Source organism: Oncorhynchus mykiss, chromosome 28, assembly GCF_057628025.1.
Source record: "Oncorhynchus mykiss isolate SJ-2025 chromosome 28, ASM5762802v1, whole genome shotgun sequence".
Lineage (NCBI taxonomy): Eukaryota > Metazoa > Chordata > Actinopteri > Salmoniformes > Salmonidae > Oncorhynchus > Oncorhynchus mykiss.
The window spans coordinates 16,526,234-16,548,335 of NC_143049.1; the positions used below are offsets into that span (position 1 = coordinate 16,526,234).

General features: G+C 41.4%; 1 protein-coding gene across 8 annotated transcripts in view; it reads right to left on the reverse strand.

The window, feature by feature from the left end:
• Positions 1-22,102, reverse strand: part of LOC110508627 (phosphatase and actin regulator 1) — a 90,229-nt gene that overhangs the window by 38,399 nt on the left and 29,728 nt on the right. For 2 of the 8 annotated variants that reach the window (XM_090225508.1, XM_090225507.1), the window contains exons 1-2: positions 15,806-16,155; positions 2,950-3,114 (exon numbers count right to left, since the gene is read on the reverse strand). In XM_090225508.1, the coding sequence (XP_090081634.1) occupies positions 2,950-3,114; positions 15,806-15,869 (229 nt within the window). In that variant the 5' untranslated portion in view covers positions 15,870-16,155. Of the gene's footprint in view, positions 1-2,949; positions 3,115-8,207; positions 8,365-10,649; positions 11,323-15,805; positions 16,156-22,102 lie in introns of those variants that run through there. The other 6 variants (XM_090225505.1, XM_090225506.1, XM_090225502.1 and 3 more) reach the window with 5 other exon arrangements.

Sequence of the window (22,102 nt, forward strand, 5' to 3'; positions counted from 1 at the left end):
GAATACTCAAAGCCGTGCTCACCAGAAAATCATAAATCAATAGAATGAAGGCATCATCAACAATCTAGTTGACATCAGAAAAGTCCTTTCATTTCTGCCAGAGTGAGGAGGTTTAGGGACCGGGGAGATTTACCACACAAACTTTCCAAATGCAGTTTGTAGGCCAGTTAAGGAAATGTAAAAGCTGTGAAAATTATCCAGCATGTTACTTAAAGTATTTCAGTTAGTCTTGATGCATATTTAATGTGGTTGAAAAGTAAAAATTTAAGTTTACTGCATGAAACACTTCATACTGCAGGAGTTTATATTATAATAGGCTACAGTCTGCTTAATCTAACAATCTGCTTAATCTAATAAATAATTATACCTTTTCATGTCTTTATTGAACACACCGTGTATGTTGGAAAAAGTATGTGAACCCTTGGATTTAATTTAACTGGTTGACCTTACTTTGGGTCGTTGTCCTGTTGCACCAAACTTCTGTTGAGCTTCAATTGGCGGACACATAGCCTTACATTCTCCTGCAAAATGTCTTGATAAAGCTTGGGAATTCCTTTTTCTGTTGATGATAGCAAGCTGTCCAGGCCCTGAGGCAGCAAAGCAGTCCAAAACCATGACGCTCCCTCCACCATACTTTACAGTTGGGATGAGGTTGATGTTGGCGCGCAGTGCCTTTTTCTCTTCACACAGTGTGGTGTTCCTTCCAAACAACTTTTGTTTAATTTGTCCACAGAATATTTTGCCAGTAGCGCTGTGGAATATCCAGGTGCTCGTGCGAACTTCAGACGTGCAGCAATGTTTTTTTTGGACAGTGGCTTCTTCCGTGGTGTCCTCCCAAGAACATCATTCTTTTTTCGTGTTTTACGTATCGTAGACTCAGATGTTAGCATGTTCCAGAGATTTCTGTTAGTCTTTAGCTGACACTCTACGATTCTTCTTAACCTCATTGAGCATTCTGCGCTGTGCTCTTGCAGTAATCTTTGCAGGACGGCCACTCCTAGGGAGAGTAGTAACAGTGCTGAACTTCCTCCATTTATAGACAATTTGTCTTACCGTGGAATGATGAACATCAAGGCTTTTAGAGATTATTTGTAACCCTTTCCAGCTTTATGCAAATCTTAGGTATTCTGAGATCTTTTGTTCGAGGCATGGTCCACTTCAGGCAATGCTTCGTGTGAATAGCAAACTCACATTTTGTGAGTGTTTTTTGATATTGCAGGGCAGCTCTAACCAACATCTCCAATCTCATCTCATTGATTGGACTCCAGGTTAGCGGAGTCCTGACGACAATTAGCTTTTGGAGAAGTCATTAGCCTAGGGGTTCACATACTTTTTCCAACCTACACTGCGAATGTTTAAATTATGTATTCAATAGAGACAAGAAAAATACTATAATGTGTACGTTATTAGTTTAAGCACACTGTATATTGTTGTGATTTGGGAGGAAGATCAGAACACCATTTTTTGACCAATTTATGCAGAAATCCAGGTCAATCCAAAAGGGTTTACATACGTTTCCTTGAAACTGTAAATGAAATGTTTCCAACAATTATGGTCCCATCTGAACTTTATACAGTGATACTATGCAAAACTGAGTCTGCACAGACATGGAAAAACAAAAATAAATGGTATAAGATAAGACATGCCACAGTATCCAGTCTAAGATCAGCATATCCCAGGTATCTTATTCAGGTTACTCATAACCGGGATAGGAGCCGAGTTGGGTTATTGTAAAAACGGGATATGATGGTTTATAAGAGTCAACGCAAAAACACAATACTTGAGTATCCCAAATAATAAACAGGATGTTGGTGCGCATGTAAACGTGGTCAATGTCAGTGGACAACAGAGACCACTGCTGTAAAACATGAGTTCAGCAGTCTCCATATAGCCTACCCTGGTTCTAATTTGTCAAACAGAGCTCCATCCTAGCATAAAATAAATATTGTTTGTTGCAAATGCATCCAAAAACAGCCACCTACAATGTCCTCTCCAGTGTTTGAAAACAAACATCCGCACAGTGTAGAAAGGGCCTGAAGTGAAAAGCTCTTACAGAAGCCAGTCCAATGGAAATAGCTAGTAGGTCTCAATATGCCGTTAGTGTAACCAGTAGGAAAAATAAAGGCGACTAGATTATACAGACTAAACAAAAAAAAAGATACTACATAGAGAGAGAAGTCTTGTTCATTGGGCTTTATCGTTGATTTAACACAACAACAAATTGTGTTAAAGTTTGCTGCTCCATTTCACTCAGGAGAGGGAGAAAGAAAAGAAAAAATCTGGGCTTAAACATTCAGTCGACACCATGCATACAAAGCGGAAAGAGAGCGACGAGTCGTGAAGTCAAGGTGTCAGCTTTCACTCAGAGCCATTGGACTGTCAGAGTTCCCGAGGCTAGAGTAAAGTGTTGGGTCAGCAATACGAACCAGACTCAAAGCTAAGAGCAAGAAGGCGACAGTCACAGTAGAGAAGCCCTCAACACCTTAAGTGAACAAAGAAAAAAAAAAAAAGAAGTGCATATCACATCATTGCCAATCTCTAAAATCACTGACTGATGAATGATCAACTGCATGAATAGGAAATGTGAACACTAAAGAAAGCACCATTAAATCCAGTTCTACCCAGCACAGCTTCAGGGAAGAAAACTCTTGGGAAAAGAGAAGCGGGGTAACATCAAAACCTTCAGTAGCGCCTGGAGGAGCAAGAACCCAAATATAGAGAGGAGTTGAGCTCTCCACCTCACTGACCTAATGGAAAGTCTGAGTGAGGGAGCTGATTCAGAACACCAAGACATCTTGCAATCTTTTCATGTCCAGTGGATAGTCAGGCGAGGGCAGTAAAATTGACAGGGGAAGAGGTCAGATTGTCAGGGGAGTTCACACCAAGGCCAGCGGCAAACCAGGGCCGTGTGCAGAATATCTAAGAAGCGCTCACATCTTGGGCCCTTACCTGCAGAGGTCTGCCTGAACTTCTCACTCTTCTTCTTCCTCCACTTCCAGGGCTTGAGGAGACGGCCCAGAGTGGCAAACTTGCTGCGGCGGCGGATGGGCGGGGTGTGCGTGCCAGGGACCAGGGACTCAGAGCGCATTGCGGCCAGCCTCTCGACCTCCTCCGCTGTAGGGACACAGGAGAAAAGGGTTAGGGTGTTTTCACATTATAGTCCTCTTTAAAAGAACCGATTTCAGTGAACTCTGGGGTGAAGCAAAAAAATCCAAAGAACTGCATTCTCTCTGGATTCACACTACCCTTGGCTTTAAAACGAGGACTTGGCTCTCTTGCCAGTTCACTTCAAGATTTTTGTGGTCAGTCCTCTTTGCAATCACTTGCTATGTTTAGAAAGGAACCAAGATCTTTTTTAAACATTCACTCAGTGCACTCTTGGTAAATCAAAATTGTATTGGTCACATACACATATTTAGCAGATGTTATTGTGGCTGTAGTGAAATGCTTGTGTTCCTAGCGCCAACATTGCAGTAGTATCTAACAATTCACAACAATACACAAACCTAAAAGTAAAAGAATAGAATTAAGAAATATATACATATTAGGATGGAAATGTCAGAATGGCATTGACTAAAATAGAGTTAAATACATATAAGATAAGTAAAGCAGTATGTAAACACTATAAAAGTGACTAGTTGCAGGTGCAGTGACTAGTGTTCCATTATTAAAGTGGCCAGTGTTCCATGTCTATGTACAATAGGGCAGCAGCCTCTAAGGTGCACAGTTGAATAACTGGGTGGTAGCCGGGTAGTGACAATGACTAAGGTTCAGGGCAGGGTACTGGGTGGAGGCTGGCTAGTGATGGTTATTTAACAGGGATGGCCTTGAGATAGAAGCAGTTTTTCAATCTCTCGGTCTCAGCTTTGATGAACATGTATGGACCTTGCCTTCTGGATGATAGCAGGATGAACAGGCAGTGGCTCGGGTAGTTTATGTCCTTGATGATCTTTTTGGCCTTCCTGTGACATCAGGTGCTGTAGGTGTCCTGGAGGGCAGGCGGTGTGCACCACGTGAACTGTTGGGCAGACTGCACCACCCACTGGAGAGCCCTGTGGCTGCGAGTGTTGCATTTACCGTACCAGGTGGTGATACAGCCCAATAGGATGCTCTCAAAAGCTGTTGCACCTTCGCCACACTATCTGTGTGGGTGGACCATTTCAGATTGTCCGTGATGTGTACACCAAAGAACTTGAAGCTTTCCACCTTCTCAGCTGCGGTCCCGTTGATGTGGATAGGGTCGTGCTCCCTCTGCTGTTTCCTGAAGTCCACGATCAGCTCCTTCGTTTTGTTGACGTTGAGGGAGAAGTTATTTTCCTGGCATCACGCCGCCAGGTCCCTCACCTCCTCCCTGTAGGCTGTCCCCGTCATTGTTGGTAATCAGGCCTAATACTGTTGTGTCGTCTTCAAACTTGATGATTGAATACAGAGTGCAGGACAAGCCACACCACCAGGACAGGTTATGTACCTACATAAAGTTTGAATGATAATACTTTGCATTTAGCTACAAAATATACACATTACAGGATAAATGAAAGAATAAATAATTGCAGATTAAATAATGCTTGTGCACTCCAAATTGCACATTTGTTCATGGCAGTTTGTGGTACTAATGTGAGGGGCTATGGCAGGTGATAACAGTGTTTCAGTAGTCTACTGCTTGATCTGAGAATAATAAGTGAACCTGGCGAGAGTAAACAGACCTGTGTATTATCAGACAGCATAATGCAGGATATATTCAGAATCTGAACAGCAGGAAGCTGCATGCTGCGGATTAGTCCGCACTAGCTTGCCAAAAAAACAGACCAGGGAGAAATAATCGTGTTTAGCCTACTAGCTCCTTATAGTCACTAGAGCGTTTGTCCTCCTTTGATGTAGTTTTTGATATCAAGAGGAGTAATTGAAGAGAAAACGTGCTGAAGCTAATAGCAACAGAATAAGTGATAAGGCATCCATATTGAAACGACAGACTCTCCCAGACTTGTCCTGATAAAAGCAGAGCGTTGGCCTATGCTACAGTCGTAATCCACAGACGCATCACCTCTACACTGAACAGGACTAGTCTCTGGCGGTCTATACTTACAAAACTTGTGCTTAAAACTTGCAATTTGTTAGCTTCTCATGAGATAACTTGTTACAGACCAAGTGTGCTATGTTAAGTGTACCATTTATTTTAATATACTGTAAAACTATTTGGTGGAATGTGCTATGTGGCTGCCCGAATGTTACATTTGCTTGGACTCTCGTGTTCCATTTGTACATGTGTATTTGCATGGCACAACCAAAAAGAAACTAAGCATCACACAGTTCCTTCTCCCTAAATTCCCTTTCCCCTCCGAGTCTCATTCACTCAAATGCTTTCCGACACACACACACACACACACACACGCGCTCCAGTTAGGCCTGAAAAAATAAATGCCTATAAAAACATATCTAACTGATGGGATACACGAGCTACATTCCTTGCCAAATGACAGTTATCACAAATTCAAAATCGGATGGTTGATTAAAGTAGGAAAATATGTGTGTTCCAACAACGAGCTGCAGTTTTGTAATTATTACGTCCCATCGATTTTTCGCTTATGCTACTTAGCGAACTGCTAGTGCCATATAGAATTGGTAAGCCAGCGGTCAGAAACCTTTTCGGAGTTAAGATCACAGCGTGAAAATGCAAGCTGAGAACTAACGCTCAGATTATTATTATACATTTTTTAAACAACTTAAAAAACATAAGCCTAAGCAACATTAGCCAATTAAAAACAGAACTGTAGCAATGAGGTTTGTGCAGTAAGCTATATCCCAAATATGTTATCAAGAAGGCAGTAATCTCAGCAGGGGCGCTTGCTTGTAGAAGCCTATTGCCCTATTGCTTGAATTGCCCTGCCAATCTTCTCCTCAGACCATGTAGGTATATGATCACACTGTTAATAGATCATTTGTTGCATTACTTGTGAGGCAAAGCTCAGTGAGCAATATTACTTTTTTTTTTTTACTGGCTGCCCCTCACCCGACTCACTGTCCCTCATCCCTCCCTTTGCTGAGAAAAGGGAACAGTCTTCCAGCACGATGGCGAAACTTAAGTGGGACTGCATTATTTCTGCCTCATGCACCAATTCATATTGTTACTCCGATGACCAAAGAAAGGGAAATATTCCTAAAAAAAAACATTTTTATTTTTAAAGACCAGTCGCAAATATGAAAGTTAGCTTATTGAAACACTTTTCTGTACTCATTCATTGCAGCTGCAGTGCTGATGCTGAATCAGAACAAAATCTCTGCTGTATCGTTGAGTCTCTAGTCATGGTTTTAAATGTTTGGAAATCTCACATGATCAACTTTGCTGTGCGTTCGAGGCTTCTTTTTTACAGTCTATGGCACAAGGCAACTGTGCAGATGCAGTGATCTGAGCCATATGATTGGCCAGCGGTAGGCCTATTAGGTGCACTTGATTTGCTTTCTGGGCCTGCCGAGTTGGTCGGAGTTCTACCTTCAGACACATGAAATTATTAAAAACCTTCCCGGCACTAGGGCTGCTAAATCAAGTGCACCTACAAGCAACAGCATGAAATAGAAATTGGAACAAGGATTTTTTTTTTTTTTTTTTTTAACTTACAATTTTGATTTGAAAACATTTTTGTATTTGTCACATGCAGCGAATACAACAGGTACAGTGAAATGCTTACTTACAAGCCCTTAGCCAACAATACAGTTAAGAAAAATAAAGAAAATAAATAAAAGTAACAATTAAAGAGCAGCAGTAAAATAACAGTGAGGCTATATACAGGGGGTACCTGTACAGAGTCAATGTGCAGCGGTTAGTTGAAGAAATATGTACATGCAGGTAGAGTTATTCTATGACTACGCATAGATAATAAACAGAGTAACAGCAGCATAAAAGAGGGGGGGGGGGGGGCAATGCAAATAGTCTGGGTAGCACTTTGATTAGATGGTCAGGAGTCTCATGGCTTGGGGTTAGAAACTGTTTAGAAGCCTCTTGGACCTAGATCTGGTGCTCCGGTACTGCTTGCCGTGCGGTAGCAGAGAGAACAGTCTATGACTTGGGTGTCTGGAGTCTTTGATCATTTTTAGGGCCTTCCTCTGACACCACCTCTTATAGAGGTCCTGGATGGCAGGCAGCTTGGCCCCATTGATGTATTGGGCCATACGCACTACCCTCTGTAGTGCCTTGAGGTCAGAGGCCGAGCAGTCGCCATACCAGGCAGTGAAGCAACCAGTTAGGATGCTCTCGATGGTGCAGCTGTAAAACCTTTTGAAGATCTGAGGACCCATGCCAAATCTTTTCAGTCTCCAAATTGAGCCCCGTTTGAAAATAAATATGAGAATAACCGTTCCATGCACATGAATGACTTCACGATGGCAACTTTTCCCATTTTGAAAAATATTATTTTATATTTTATTCTGTTATATTACATCATGTTTTTATTTCATATAAAATAGGTGTCTTGACAGTGATAAGGACTCAGGAAAAAAAACATTTTTTTTACTAAACCTGGCTGTGCTTCTACAAGCAAACGCCCCTGCTGAAGTAACTGTCTTTTTGAAGACAGTGTTTCAAAATATAACCAGTTGATATTACAGTTTCAATATACTAATCTTAAAAATGACACTTTCTTTTAATAATTGACTGAATATAGTGTGTATGCGCCAATTTAGCAATTAGGATTTGTTATCTGTAATGGTTATGCACCAATTTTTCCAGTGCGAGCCTTGTGTTATAAAAATGTTGTTTTCTTCATTCAAGTGCTAATTTTTTCATGTATTTTTTTATAAATAAAAAAAATGTACGAGTACTAGAACAGGCAAAAATTGCCAAAGGCCCATCCCCAATACACAATACAGCGGGAAGATGCAGTGTAGATAGCGTTTACGCATCGGCAAGACGTCTTTCAAATGTATTTAGATTCTACATCGTTCATGTCGGTCCGAGGTCTCGCCGATATCTTCCCAGTGTACCAACACTCTCCAAACTAAATAATCCTCACGCAATTTGATACATTGTCCAAACACGTGCGCTTTCTGGATTTGGAATATCAAAATAGCAAAACATATTGGCACCTACGTTTCGTATTGTGAGGTCCTTGGCAATTCCCAGCCCCAGTAAAACAAAATACATCAGAATAAGTAGTCAGAAAGTTGAATAAACTTAATTTAAACCTACTCTACCCGTTCGCTGATTTCGTACTTACTTGACAATATCCACAGGAACGTAGTATCGATCAAAACAAGGGTCTGTGTGTGGCTCTCAAGATTGGTTTGTTCATCACCTGAGGCATGTGCACAAGGCGTAAATACATGCACACGACGCATGTATACTAACCAAAGTCTTGGAAGTGTTTACAGCAGAGTTCCCCAACTGCCCAAAATTGACCCGCGGGTGATTTTATTTGCCCCTCCCACAGTTGAGCAAAAGTCTTTACAAGTGATTTTGGAAATATGACCCAAAGTAGTCCCACGCATAATAGAGATATGTGATCGTATACAAATGTAACCAAGGTTTGAAATTGTTTTTGTCAAATATATCGTTTTGGGCTTCTTGTGGTCCATTTTAAGTCTACAAATTATTTGTGATTATGTTCCCTGACCTTCCACTCAAGAGAATATTTAAATAAAAATATGTCCGTGGCTGAATCTCATTGATAATACCCATTTTATATGGTATTGTGCATGTGCCAGGGTTTTGCAAAGTCTATTTAGTAATAGTTTCCTGTGGATATTATTTGGACATTAGGTCCAACTGCATAGACAACCAGTAGAGTAAGTTCAAATGGAACTTATTTAACATTCTGGCGTGTAAGAAAACCTCTTTCACAGTTTGATGTATTAGACACACACACACACAGAAAGTTGTCGCCATATAACAGTCAATAGAGTTATATACTTGAGTAATAATATAGGCAAGGTCTGCCCTGATGACAGCCATGCAATCTGCCACCTCAGTCATCACTAGCTCAGGGACAGGGCGACAGTGTCAGTGTCACACCACCCCTGCCATGTGCAGACAGACACCGCCACTGACCACAGCGTGCATAATTAAATCACCATGATGGTTGACAAGCGACAACATGGGAGTGTCACTTCACAGGTACGGAAGGCAGCCGCTCCACCGGGGGTATAGCATGATAAATCATGTGAACCAAGGTGGACATGAATGCAGTGAAACAGACTATTACCTAAATGCAGTGCCTGATGCCGCTCACGGCCTCAGCCTCACAGCCAACCATCTTAGGAATCCTGCCACATATGTCTATAAATAGATTCAGACTCGATGCTAATTGAATCCAGTGGTGCTTCAAATGACTTCAAATGGAGTCCAAAAAGAAAGAGAGAGATCGGGGGGGGGGGGGGGGGGGTTAGACCTGAGCTCAGAAATATTCATAAAAACATTGTTCATTTGCCACCTATGCATTTCAGACAACAACAAAGACAGCCAGCCACACACTTCCTAGATTTGTTGACAGGGATGCATATTGAAAGCGACATGGTTTATTTTCCCGGCTGCGTTTGGTGAAAAAAAAAAAAAAAAAAAACTCCCATAGTAGCCCATTAACACACCAAACATCCTCGAGACATCCACCATGTTATATGAGCAGCAGCCAACAAATAAAAAGTACTTTGCAGTCAAAAGTTACACACTTCTTGCAACATAACAAAAACTCAAGAGAATGCTACAAAGACTAAAAGAGGCTTTAGACTGTAGGCTACCACAGCCCTAGTGTTTCTTTACAAGCATGTATTCTCTGATACACACATCTATACTCCTCTGGCCAGTTTCCCAGAACAAGATTATGCCTAGTCCAGGAACCAAAATGTATCTTGGTCCTCAATCATCTTGGCTGAGTGAGTGACATTCTCCTTCATGTTTGGGTGGGGTGGAGTAGAATCAGTAGGGGACTGAGAATGACCACTTTAGGTGCTAATCAGGAGGAGGGGGGGGGGGGGGGTAGTGGAGCCTGGGATGGAGGGGGTCATCAAGAGGATTCGTCAGAGTATTAGGTCTATGAGTAGTAAACCACAATGCATATTGTGGAGCAGGCTCTTTGTGGTGTTAAAATAAGGCCAATTTTACACCCACACCAGTAACCTGCTACAAAAGAAAAATATCAGTTCAACAACTCATAATATCATTTCTCCAAGTCTAAAATGGGTAATGCCATTTAGCTACACTGTAGCTGCTGTTGCATACCACTCTTTCCTAGAAATAATACATTATAGCTGCCAATTTGTCTTGATACATGTGTGGCCCACTACGCATTGTGTCAAACTAAGTGATGTTACATTTATCCCAGAATGCAACAGAATGGCAGTGTAAAGAATAGTATGACCATAAAGCAAGTACAGGATTACACATAGCAATGGAGTCAAGGCTCCCCTGGAAAAGTACATTGTGTCTATGATGAAGGTTACCAGGATTACCAGAATTAGATACATCAAGCAATTTTAATCTCATAACTCTAGGACATATATAATCGCGGAATGGGCAAACAAGAACTGCGCATGTTACCCCCCCCCCTCCCTCCCCTATTGAGCGTGTTCCATGAGCATGAAACCACTGTGTTTGATAGCCAGCAGAGCTGAAGAAAGACCATACCACAACGCATCCATATGCCGCTATAGGCTAGGCTACTCACCGTCCTGGGTATCGTTCGCGCGGCTGCAGTTGCTGCAAATGTGCTTGATCTCTTTCCCGATGTGACAGTGGATCATGAAGGGCATATTGTTATTCTGGTGATGCTGATGGTTGGTTTGTTGCTCTTTCTTATTGTTGTTGAGAGACATCATTCTGACCAGGTAAAATGCCTTCTTCGGTTTCTCAACCGCCACAGGCGTATTGTTTTCCCTGAAGCCCGTGTTGTTGAACCAACTCCCATGCATGATTGTGGGCCCGGGATCCGCAGCCATCGGATAGTTGGCAGTCTTGAACATAAAGACACGAAAATTGATTCGCGTCTAAATGCACTGCATACGGGGAGGGGTTTTTAAACAAACGGCGCCTCGACTCCTACCTGACCTCACCCCTTCAACCAATCACGAGGGTTTCGCTCCGCGCGTTTGCAGAACCCCTTTCTCTTCTATCAACGACGTCAGATAGAATATTGTAATTTCCACACCTGCACCTGAGGTTCCGATCTAGTGCACTCACACCCGCCTGCCTCCGCAATGCCAAGGGCAGAAGTCAAAACCACGGATGCTACTATACTATGATGATGGACCAGTGCCGCTAGAAGACATATCGAGTGTGTGAATTGCAGTGCCTCTGCCTCTCCCTCGGTCCCCATCCTCGTCTGCAAAAATAATCCGCTCACGGCAAGCATAATTGGCTACCCAGTGTTCACTCCTGTAGTTATATTAGTCTACAGACAGAAAGTAAAGGTTTAACATCAAATCCCAAGACTTGATAATGACAAGAATGATTATAGGCTCCAGCTACATGATACACTATATGACCGAAAGTATGTGGACACCTGCTCGGAACATCTCATTCCAAAATCATGGAAATGAATATGGAGTTGGTACCTCCTTTGCTGATATAACAGCCTCCATCCACTCTTCTGGGAAGGCTTTCCACTAAATGATAGAACATCTGCAGGGACTTGCTTCCATTCAGCCACAAGCACATTAGTGAGATCGGGCACTAATGTTAGACCTGGCTCACAGTCGGAGTTCCAATTCATTCCTTCCCCAAACTGTTGCCACAAAGTTGGTTGCACAGAATCATCTAGAATATCATTGTATGCTGTAGCGTTAAGATGTCCCTTAACTGGAACTAAGGGGCCTAGCCCGAAACCATGGAAAAACAGCCCCAGACCATTATTCCTCATCCACCAAACTTTACAGTTGGCACTATGCATTGGGGCAGGTAGCGTTCTCCTGGCATCCGCCAAACCCAGATTCTTCGGTCGGACTGCCAGATGGTGAAGTGTGATTCATCACTCCAGAGAACGCATGTCCACTGCTCCAGAGTCCAATGGTGGCGAGCTTTACACCACTCCAGCCAACGCTTGGCATTGCGCATAATGATCTTAGGCTTGTGTGCAGCTGCTCGGCCATGGAAACCCATTTTCATGAAGCACCTGACGAACAGTTCTTGTGCTGACGTTGTTTCTAGAGGCAGTTTGGAACTCGGTAGTGAGTGTTGCAACCGAGGACAGGCGATATATATGTGCTACGCACTAAAGCACTCGGCTGTCCCATTCTGTGAACTTGTGTGGCCTACAGTGGTGTAAAGTATGTAGAAATACTTTAAAGTACTTTTTTGGGGCGTATCTGTACATTACTATACATTTTTTGACAACTTTATTACATACATTTTCCCTGACACCCAAAAGTACTTGTTACATTTTCAATGCTTAGCAGGACAGGTAAATGTTCCAATTCATGCACTTATCAAGACAACACATTGTCATCCTTACTGCCTCGGATTTTGTGGACTCAAAAAACACAAATGTATAATTTGTAAATGATGTCTGAGTGTGCCCCTGGCTATCCGTACATAAAAACAAGAAAATGTTGACGTCTGCTTTGCTTAATATAAGGATACTTAAGTATATTTTAGCAATTACATTTTTCTTTTTGATACTTAAGTATATTTAGAACCAAATACTTTTAGACTTTTACTCAATAAGAATTTCACTGGGTGACTAACTTTTACTTGAGAAACTTTCTATTAAGTTAACGATACTTTTGCTCAAGTATCACAATTGGATACTTTTTCCACCACTGTTGGCCTACCACTTCACGGCAGAGCCGTTGTTGCTCCTAGACGTTTTCACTGACTTGTTGGTTCCTATGATGGTGCCACGTTGAAAGTCACTGAGCTCTTCAGTAAGGCCATTCTACTGCTAATGTTTGTCTATGGAGATTGCATAGACCTGTCAGCAACGGGTGTGGCTGAAATAGCTGAATCCTCTAATTTGAAGGGGTATATACACTTCTGTATATATAGTGTAGTTTGGATAGAGAGCTTGTTCCTACTTGATTAGAAAGGCAATTATACACCAATTGAACCCAATTCACTGAAAAAAATTGAAGAATTACACTTTGAATGCAATTAACTTCTTCTCTTGTTATGATCGTGTGAAATATTAATCCCAAGGGATGGTAAAATAAAACTTGCCTTTATTGCTAAACATACACACACACCATTTTTGTGCATGAAGCAAAATTATCTTGTCATTTTAGAGGAAAATCAATCATTAGCCTGCTAACTTTAATTAATGTATCTGCCATTGTACCAACTATCCTTCAAATTTGTATAAAGGGAGTCATTAACCCTACTGTGCCTAACAGAATATCCAACAAGCCTATAGATAATCCTCTTTATCAATAAACTAGTCACTAGCTACTGCTTTTCCTGGATTTTGGCTACATCACACATGTTCTTGTACTTGTTCTTGTACTTTTCTAGTAAAGTACAGGATGCAATCATGAGGCTCCTGGCAAGAGGCAAAAGCCCTCAGAGGAAAGTGAGGTGTACAGTAATGGTGGACGCTCTATGCCCGCAATGGGTCCAAAAGGACCAAGTGAAATAAGTATACTTCGCTATGTATTTTTTTGGACAGTGAAGCTAACTTTTAATTTGGCTCTATATTCCAGCATTTTGGATTTGATATAAAATATTTCATATGAGGGGACGGTACAGAATGTCATTTGAAGGTGTCATAAGTATTTGGACAAATTCAGTAATATATGTATTAAAGTACTAATAAATTCAGTATTTGGTCTCATATTCCTGGCATGCAATGACTACAAGATTGTGACTCTACTAACGTGTTGGATGCTAGAAATATGAAACCAAATACTAAACTTTTGACTTCTTTAATATACTAAAAGTGAATTTGGCCAAATACTGAAAAAAACTTAAAATGTGGGGACTAGATACATAAAGTGCTTTCATTCCTAAACGGTAAAACAGAGATGTATTAAAAAAAATACCCTCAAATAAAAGGTGACATTCTGCACTGTCGCCTCATGAAACATTTGATCTCAAATCCAAAATGCTGGAGTATAGAGACAAATTTAAAGTTTCTGCTTCGCTGTCCAAAGAAATATGTGAATATGTGGATGGAAATCATGATGCATAGTCACGGTAGGGAAGGAAATGGGGAGGTTGCGCAGTCATGTTAACAATCATAACAACTGCTCTATATCAGTGCGTCATGCCGTTTTATGCTGACGGCGGCCGTAGCATCTTTATCATTTGGACTTGGAGAATTACATGGCTGGAGCCTGGCAGATTGAGTTACTGCGTCTTCAGCCCAACTACCGACCAGGGCTTCAAATCCTAATTGAAGGATAAGACTGATAAATCAAAGGAGCAGATCTATCTAGACTGGCAACACGCAGGTTGGGTACAGCCTATCGTGCATAATGGCCAACCACTAACCCAGCGGCACGCCACCCCATAGCCATGCAGTCCCCTTGCACTCCGACTCTCGATCCTCACAAAGTTCAACTCCAGAAGTTAAATGAGGCAGTAATAAGGCTGCGGGAACATAGGGAAGAAATCTAAAAGGTCCCCATGGTATTTTCAATCATGTTTCAGACATAATATATTTTTGGTTTGTGCGTGTGTGCGTGTATATGTGTGGTGCCTTTGATGTTCCTTTCAATGAGCTGCGGCTTATTCCAGTGACATCAAAGCCCCTATCCGAAATGAGGGACAGAAGCGCCTGATTTTCCAACTGCCGCCACGGTGCGATGCGGTGGAGTCGGTGCCCTTGGCCACTTTTTTGATTACAGAATATGACCATGTGCTATTCACACCAACTTCCCGGAAGATGGACAGTAAGGTTATCTACACTCTCACACTTGACCAGTAATAAATGAAGACTTAAACAATTCTTGTCAGGTCATATTGATGGAGTTCCAGCTGTGTATGTGTGTGTAAGGATAAGGTATTGTCCATAAGACATCCATAAACTGACAGGGCTAATTTAGCTCACAAGGGATCAATCTTAAACCGCAGATTCACTACCTTCTACTGTATGTATTGTATGTAGGCCTGTGTGTTTGCGTACTTCAGCTCTCTATGCGACGGCTGGCATCTCCCTTCGATGACTCCTCTAAGCAGCACATGTTCAAAGCTGCATGCCAGACCCTATCAGTGTGTGCCGCTCCAGTGTTAGCTGTTGGCTCACGTGATGTGTGGCAGCGTTCTTATGTAACTACAGGCTGTGGATAGGGCCCAAGCACATTACTTGGGCTCATTCATGGGGAAACAAGCCAAGTATGTTTTATTTATTTTAGGCTCCGAGCAAGGTTAGTTGTTTTTAGCTACAGTAGCATTTCTTGAAGGGAAAAAAAATATTTTAGGTGGAAATGTTTTAAGTGATTTTTTAAAAATGAGTTAACTTTATACTTTAGATGTAAAAGGCTGTAGACACGGGCCATACCTTTCTTTCACCAGAGTGGAAATGTATTTGGTCACTCATTCCCTCTACAGGGGAAGCTATAAATCCCATTCCCTCTATAGCCTCGGCTCCAGGCTTCGATCACATTCAGGTAGCAGTAAGCCACCAGCATTTAAACCTATGTTCACAAAATAACAGTATTCATCATGTTTGTCTGTTTGATTATTTATCTAGATTTGAACATGTACAGCATGGTAGAGTATTACACATATTGTTCCTGTTTCATACATGCCTCACATCATTTGTATTATTTTTTAAATTTAATTTCAAAGCTTATTCACTCCCTGCAGTGTCTAGCCAGCCACCTTAGTTTCCCTAAACCGATTACGTTACCACCCCCCCCCCCCCAAAAAAAACGGTATTAGAAAACCTACTGTTCTGTACAGTCAGTTTGTCCCAGTGGATTGGAAAGTCACTCATCCAGACAGAGAAGCACATGAACCGCTAAAGAGGAGGAGGAGGTCCTCAACTTCTTGCTGTTAGTGCCTAGGCTGAGACAGTCCACTGGGCGCGCTCTCTAGGGTCCTGCTGCTGTGTTGTGAGTTAGGGCATGAGTCTGGCACTGACACACACAACCACCACGTTGGAGCTCTCCCTCTCTCTCTCTCTCTCAAAGGTCACGCACATCTCCTATATTCCCTCCCCATAAACTTGAAAGGGAATTAAAAGTACATGATAAAAGCAGGGTTGCTTTTTTTGTCTCTCCTTTCAGTTTCCCAATGGCAGTGTTGAATCGTTATGTAATTCTAATCTGGGAGGAACCTAATCTTCCTCCATTTAGTTACACAGTTATTGGCTCCACCCTGAAACTAAACTCAATCTTCCACTTGACAAGACACAGAACGTAATGTAATCGCTTATGTAAAGTCTGAAAAATATGAAAGAAAACAGTAAATGAGGCCATTTAAGGCACACACACACACACCAAATTTTCATGGACAGCAAAGTGTCTCAGAATAGACCTAATTATAGCTATAGTACCTGCACAGTGTTATGGATTGGAATCAGGGTGTGAAGAGTAAGGAGCCAGCGTGAGGTGGTTATTCAATTAGCACAGAGTCGGAGTACAGGGGAGAACTGAAAGAGCATCACAACAGAGGTAACCTGCCACATTCCAGGAGAGAACTATTAGACTGCATCACTAGCTATGGAAACAAACTACACGTTTGGTGCTGTAGGGGAGCACCTTGGCTACATCGCAGCTATAAATCCCATCCCAAGAGAGAAACATTAAATAATTGAATAATTGATAGCCAACGGAGACACAATTCCATATTCCAGGAGAGTACACTGCCCACATACAGTTAACTACTATGTCTGAAATACATTTTATAATTTAATCTATCTGGTGTAAACTTTCATTTAAATTATACAGTATGAACATTGAGACAGCAGAAGCAGCACACTCCCATCCACATCAACAGGGAAGTGGAGAAGCTGAAAAGCTTAAAGTTCCTCGGCATACACATCACTGACAATCTGAAATGGTCCACATACACAGACAGTGTGTTGAACAAGGCGCAACAGCGCCTCTTCAACCTCGGAAGCCTGAAGACATTTGGGTTGGCCACTGTGACCCTCACAAAGTTTTACAGATGCACCATTGAGAGCATCCTGTCTGGCTGTATCACCGCCTGGTACAGCAACTGCACCGTCCGCAACTGCAGGGCTCTCCAGAGGGTGGTGCGGTCAGCCCAATGCATCACCTGGGGCACACTGCCTGCCCTCTAGGACACCTACAGAAAGGCCAAGAAGATCATCAAGGGCCTCAGCCACCCGAGCCATGGTCTGTTCACCCCGCTATCATCCAGAAGGCGAGGGCAGTACAGGTTAGAGGTCGACCGGCATGGCCGATTAATTAGGGCCAATTTCAAGTTTTCATAACAATCGGTAATCAGCTTTTTTGGACAATCCATGAGGAAACTGTGTGGCAGGCTGAGCACCTGTTACGCGAGTGCAGTGTCCAAAGGACCTTGAGGCTGCAAGGAGCCAAGGTAAGTTGCTGGCTAGCATTAAACTTATCTTATAAAAACAATCAATCTTCACATAATCACTAGTTAACCTAGTAATATCATCAACCATGTGTTTTGGTGTTATGTGTTATGGTGTTATGGTAATGAGCTTGAGTCTGTATTCACGATCCCGGATCCGGGATGGGGAGATTGTCCTGCGTTGCATATAATCAATGTGGTGCCTGTTAATATATAATTTAATCACAGCTTACTTCATTTAACAAAAAGCGCAATCTTTGCACAAATGTACCTAACCACAAACATCAATGCCTTTCTTAAAATCAATACACAGAAGTATATATTTTTAAACATGCCTATTCAGTTAAAATAAATTCATGTTAGCAGGAAATATTAACAAGGGAAATTGTGTCACTTCTCTTGCGTTCAGTGCAAGCAGTTTGGGCCGCCTGGCTCGTTGCGAACTGTGAACTAATATGCCAGAATTTTACAGAATTATGACATAACATTGAAGGTTGTGCAATGTAACAGCAATATTTAGACTTAGGGTTGCCACCCGCTCGATAAAATACGGAACGGTTCTGTATTTCACTGAAAGAATAAACGTTTTGTTTTTAAAATGATAGTTTCCGTATTTAACCATACGAATGACGAAAGGCTCGTATTTCTGTGTTTTTATATTATAATTATGTCTATGATTCGATATTTGATAGAGCAGTCTAACTGAGCGGTGGTCGGCAGCAGCAGGCTCGTAAGCATTTGGTCAAACAGCACTTTACTGCGTATGCCAGCAGCTGTTAGCAGTGCTTGAAGCACAGCGCTGTTTATGTCTTCAAGCCTATCAACTCCCGAGATTAGGCTGGCAATACTAAAGTGCCTATAAGAACATCCAATAGTCAAAGGTATATGAAATACAAATAGTATAAGAAAAATAGTCAACGCGTCATAATTCCTATAAGAACTACAACCTAAAACTTCTTAAACTGGGAATATTGAAGAACTGGGAATGTTGAACCACCAGCTTTCATATGTTCTCATGTTCTGAGCAAGAAACTTAAACATTAGCTTTTTTTACATGGCACATATTACACTTTTACTTTCTTCTCCAACACTGTTTTTACATTGTTTAAACCAAATTGAACATGTTTCATTATTTATTTGAGACTAAATATATTTTATGTATTATATTAAGTTAATAAAAAAAGTGTTCATTGTTCATTCAGTATTGCTGTAATTGTCATTATTACAAATATATATATATAAATCGTCCGATTAATCGGTACCGGTTTTTTAGGTCCTCCAATAATCGGAATAGGTATCTGCTTGAAAAATCATATTCGGTTGACCTCTAGTACAGGTGCATCAAAGCTGGGACCGAGAGACTGAAAAACAGCTTCTATCTCAAGCCCATCAGACGGTTAAAAAGCCATAGCTAGCCAGCCTCCACCCAGTACCCTGCCCTGAACTTAGTCACTGTCACTAGCTGGCTACCACCCGGTTACTCAACCCTGCACCTTACATAGGCTGTTGCCCTATGTACATCGACATGGAACACTGGCCACTTTAATAATGGAATACTGGCCACTTTAATAAATGTTTATGTACTGTTTTACACATTTCATATGTATACTACTGTATTCTAGTCGAGGCCTATCCTATTCAACCCCTTCCCTTTTTTTTTTGGCGGCAGGTGGTCAGAGAGTTGGGCCAGTAACCGAAAGGTTGCTGGATCAAATCCCCGAGCTGACAAGGTAATAATCTGTCTAATTTAACCCACTGTACCCCAAGCACCAAATACGTGGATGTCGATTAAGGCAGCCTCCCGCACCTCTCTGATTCAGAGGGGTTGGGTTAAATGCGGAAAACACATTTCAGTTGTACAACTGACTAGGTATCCCACTTCCCCCCTTTCAACTATTGCTGTACATATACTATTCTATCATTATATATTCTACAGATACACTACATATTCTATCCGTATACTGTCCATAATGTATGTACATCCAATCCCATCACACACACACACACACACACGCACACACACATACACGCTTATCCTTCACTCTGCCGTCCAACTCAACCCAAACCAAAAGTTTGGACACACCTACTCATTCAAGGGTTTTTCTTTATTTTCACTATTTTCTACATTGTACAATAATAGTGAAGACATCAAAACTATGAAATAACACATATGGGATCATCTAATAACAAAAAAGTGTTAAACAAATCAAAATATATATTTTATATTCACGGTGACACCATCAGGGATTTATTTAGAATTCAAGGCACACTTAATCAGCACGGCTACAACAGCATTCTGCAGCAATACGCCATCCCATCTGGTTTGCTCTTAGTCCCACAATCATTCATTTTTTCAACAGGACAACGACCCAACACATCTTGAGGCTGTTTAAGGGCTATTTGACCAAGAAGGAGAGTGATGGAGTGCTGCATCAGATGACCTGCCTCTACAATCACCTGATCTCAACCCAACTGAGATGGTTTGGGATGAGTTGGACTGCAGAGTGAAGGAAAAGCAGCCAACAAGTGCTCAGCATATGTGGGAACTCCTTCAAGACTGTTGGAAAATAATTCCAGGTGAAGTTGGTTGAGAGAATGCCAACACTGTGCAAAGATGTCATCAAGGCAAAGGGTGGCTTCTTTATATAAAATATATAATTTAATAAAAAAATATATAACTTTTTTGGTTACTACCAATCCCCTGTCTTATTTCATAGTTCTGATGTCTTCACAATTATTCTACAATGTATAAACAGTAAAAATAAAGAAAAACACTGGAATAAGTAGGTTTGTCCAACCTTTGGACTGGTGCTGTGTATACTGTACAGTGCGTTCGGAAAGAATTCAGGCCCTTTGACCTTTTACACATTTTGTTACGTTACAGCCTTATTCTAAAATGAATTAAATAACAAAAAAATACTCAGCAATCTACACACAATACCCTATAATGACAAAGCAAAACCAGGCTTTTAGAAATGTATGCAAAGGTATTGAAAATAAAACAGAAATACTTCATTTACGTAAGTATTAAGACTCTTTGCTGAGTGACAAGACATTTAGCTCAGGTGCATCCTGTTTCCATTGATCATCCCTGAGATATTTCCACAACTTGATTGGAGTCTTGTGGTAAATTCAATTGATTGGATAAGATTTGGAAAGGCACACACCTGTGTTTAAGGTTCTACAGTTGACAGTGCATGTCAGAGCAAAAACCAAGCCATGAGGTCGAAGGCATTGTCTGCAGAGCTCTGAGACAGGGTTGAGTCGAGGCACAGATCTGGGGAAGTGTACCAAAAAATGTCTGCAGCATTGAAGATCCCCAAGAATACAGTGGAAGAAGTTTGGAACCACCAAGACTCTTCCTGGAGGTGGCCACCCAGCCAAACTAAGAATTGGGGGAGAAGGGCCTTGGTCAGGTGACCAAGAACCCGATGGTCACTCTGACAGAGGAATCCTTGCACCATCCTTACGGTGAAGCATGGTGGGGGCAGCTCCAGAGCGGTCAGGAACTCAGACTGGGGGCGACAGTTCACCTTCCAATAGGACATTGACCCTAAGCACACAGCCAAGATAATGCAGGAGTGGCTTCAGGACAAGTCACAATGTCCTTGAGTGTTCCAGCCAGAGCCCAGACTTGCATCTGATTGAACATTTCCGGAGAGACCTGAAAATAGCTGTATAGCAACACTCCCCATCCAACCTGACAGAGCTTGAGGGGATCTGCAGGGAGGAATAAGAGAAACTCCCCAAATACAGGTGTGCCAAGCTTGTAGCGTCATACCCAAAAAGACTCAAGGCTGTAATCACTGCCAAAGGTGCGTCAACAAAGTACTGAGTAAATGGTCTGAATACTTATGTAAATGTAATACTTTCGTTTTGAATACATTTTCAAACATTTCTAAAAACCTGTTTTTGCTTTGTCATTATGGAGTATTGTGTGTAGATTGATAAGGGGGAAAAAATATATTTAATGAACTTTAGAATAAGGCTGTAACGTAACAAAATGTGGAAAAAGTCAAGTGGTCTGAATACTTTCCAAATGAACTGTATATTTATACTCGGGACTCCGACATGGCTCATTCTAACATTTCTATATATTTCTTAATTCCATTATTTTACTTTTAGATTTCTGTGTAGTGTTAGAAATTACTGCACTGTTGAAGCTAGGAACACAAGCATTTCCCTACAATAACATCTGCTAGATATGTGTATGTGACCAATAAAATGGGATTTGATGTGATTTGGAAAGTGTTCCACCTTGTGTCTATTATATGAAAGTGCTACAGTGGAAAGGTGGTAAAGATGGCTTTCCATGTGTGGCTTCCTGCTACCATCTAGTGGTCAGTCAATTCACATAACTCACGTCACACAACTCATTCAGTTTTAGGAGTGTCATAATATATATTTCATACCTTTACATTGTGTCTAGTACACCATATATGCATCCCAGGGACACCATACCCATTTGTTGTCCCAGGACATCATATTAGTATTATTGTTTAAAAGAAAGAAAAATACAATGTACCAAAGAAGGCTGGTGAAGGGAGGACGGTTCATAAAAACTTCTGGAATGGAATAACTGGAATGGTAATAAACACATGGTAACCATGTGTGTGCAATGGCGGAAAAAGTACCCAATTGTCATACTTGAGTAAAAGTAAAGATACCTTAAATAGAAAA